The following is a 1425-nucleotide window of genomic DNA, read 5'->3' as shown; positions in this document are numbered from 1 at the left end:
ATATATATATATATATATATATATATATATATATATATATATATATATATATATATATATATATATGGAGTTATAGATACAACACCAGAGCAGCAGCAAGACAAAGAAAGAATCTCTGAGTAGAGTTCAAGCCGGCGGCTGAGTGAGCAGCACGCGACGAAGAGCACAGTACTGCGTGTATTTTTAGTGAGCATTCTTTCGTGTTGGTGGTGTGACCAGTGGACCACTGCACTGGAGAAGAGACGCACCATCTGAATCCCCAGCTGCAACACCGTTGGTAAACTGAAGACACGCTGCGAGGCGTTAAACAAATACTCCAGCGAGTGCCCCAGCCGCTCCATCACCATCGCGTGCCACTCCCCCTCAAGCCCATACCAGAAACAAACAGGAATACCCACTGCAGCAGCAGCAGCAGCAGCAGCAGCAGCAGCAGCAGCAGCAAACAAACTAAACTGCAGCACAGTGCAGCATGGTGTACGCGGTACACCCCGGTGTATGTACATACACTGCAACCACATGCATGCAGCCACACGCCACCAGCATGAAGCTGCATCGACGATATTCTATCAGAAACAGTACAAGCAGAAACAACAGCAAACACACAACAACCAGAAACAGCAGCAGCACCACAAACAGCACGACATGCAGTCTGCTGCAGTGAAATTCCGGCAAAACCACCACCACCACCACCACCACCAGCACCACCACCACCACCACCACCAGCAGCAGCAGCAGCAGCAGCAGCAGGAGAATATGCGTTGAGCTGGGCTTGTGCTCACCTCCCCCCTGCAGGTACTTGATGATCCGGGCCTCATAGAGCAGCTGTGGGTGCTTGGTGTTTGCGGGCTCTAACTTAATGGCGACCTCTCTGCCTCTTTGGTCTACCCCCTCGTACAGACACCCGAAAGAACCACTACCTATCTTTCTCCCCACACGATATACACCATTTATACATGCAGGCGGTGCTGCTGCCTGGCTCAATGCTACTCGCGATAGAGAAGGAACACCACCTGCTACTGCAGCTACTGCTCCTAATGCTGCTGCTGCTGCTGCTGCTGCTGCTGCTGCTCCAGGGGCAGGGGCAGGGGCAGGAGTACCAACTGCATTCCCACCCACTCCTGCTGCTGGTGCTGCTCCTGCTGCTGCTGCTGCTGCTGCTCCGGGTGCTGCTGCTCCTGCAACACCCCGGACGCCCCCTGCTGCTCCCCTTGGTGAGGGGGCAGCAGCAGGGGGAGCAGCCATATGCAAGAGGCGCAGTTACAGCTGCTGCAGCTGCTGCAGCTGCTGCAGCTGCTGCAGTGATTAAGGAGATGTTGAACAGGAGATGTTCATGCAATCTCCCTGAATTTATTTGTTTGTTTCAGTCGCATCAGGGTGTACAGCAGCGAGAAGAAATAACACAACACGGGTTTGTTTTGTCTATAT

The 1425-nt window shown here is 52.4% G+C and overlaps 1 protein-coding gene across 1 annotated transcript in view; it reads right to left on the bottom strand.

Annotated features, from left to right (window-relative positions):
• EMH_0050490 (uncharacterized protein) overlaps positions 1 to 1242 on the bottom strand; it is a gene marked incomplete at both ends in the record, with an annotated part of 1771 nt that extends 529 nt beyond the window's left edge. The window contains 2 exons of the mRNA XM_013496649.1: positions 249 to 397; positions 780 to 1242. Coding sequence (XP_013352103.1) covers positions 249 to 397; positions 780 to 1242 — 612 coding nt within the window. The remainder of the gene's footprint in view (positions 1 to 248; positions 398 to 779) is intronic.
• Between the last annotated feature and the right edge of the window lie 183 nt (positions 1243 to 1425).

The sequence above is a fragment of the Eimeria mitis genome, genomic scaffold (assembly GCF_000499745.2).
Source record: "Eimeria mitis Houghton genomic scaffold, Emh_scaff2217, whole genome shotgun sequence".
NCBI lineage: Eukaryota > Apicomplexa > Conoidasida > Eucoccidiorida > Eimeriidae > Eimeria > Eimeria mitis.
Note: the sequence above shows the minus strand (reverse complement) of the source record. Positions and strands in the feature narration are given on the sequence as shown.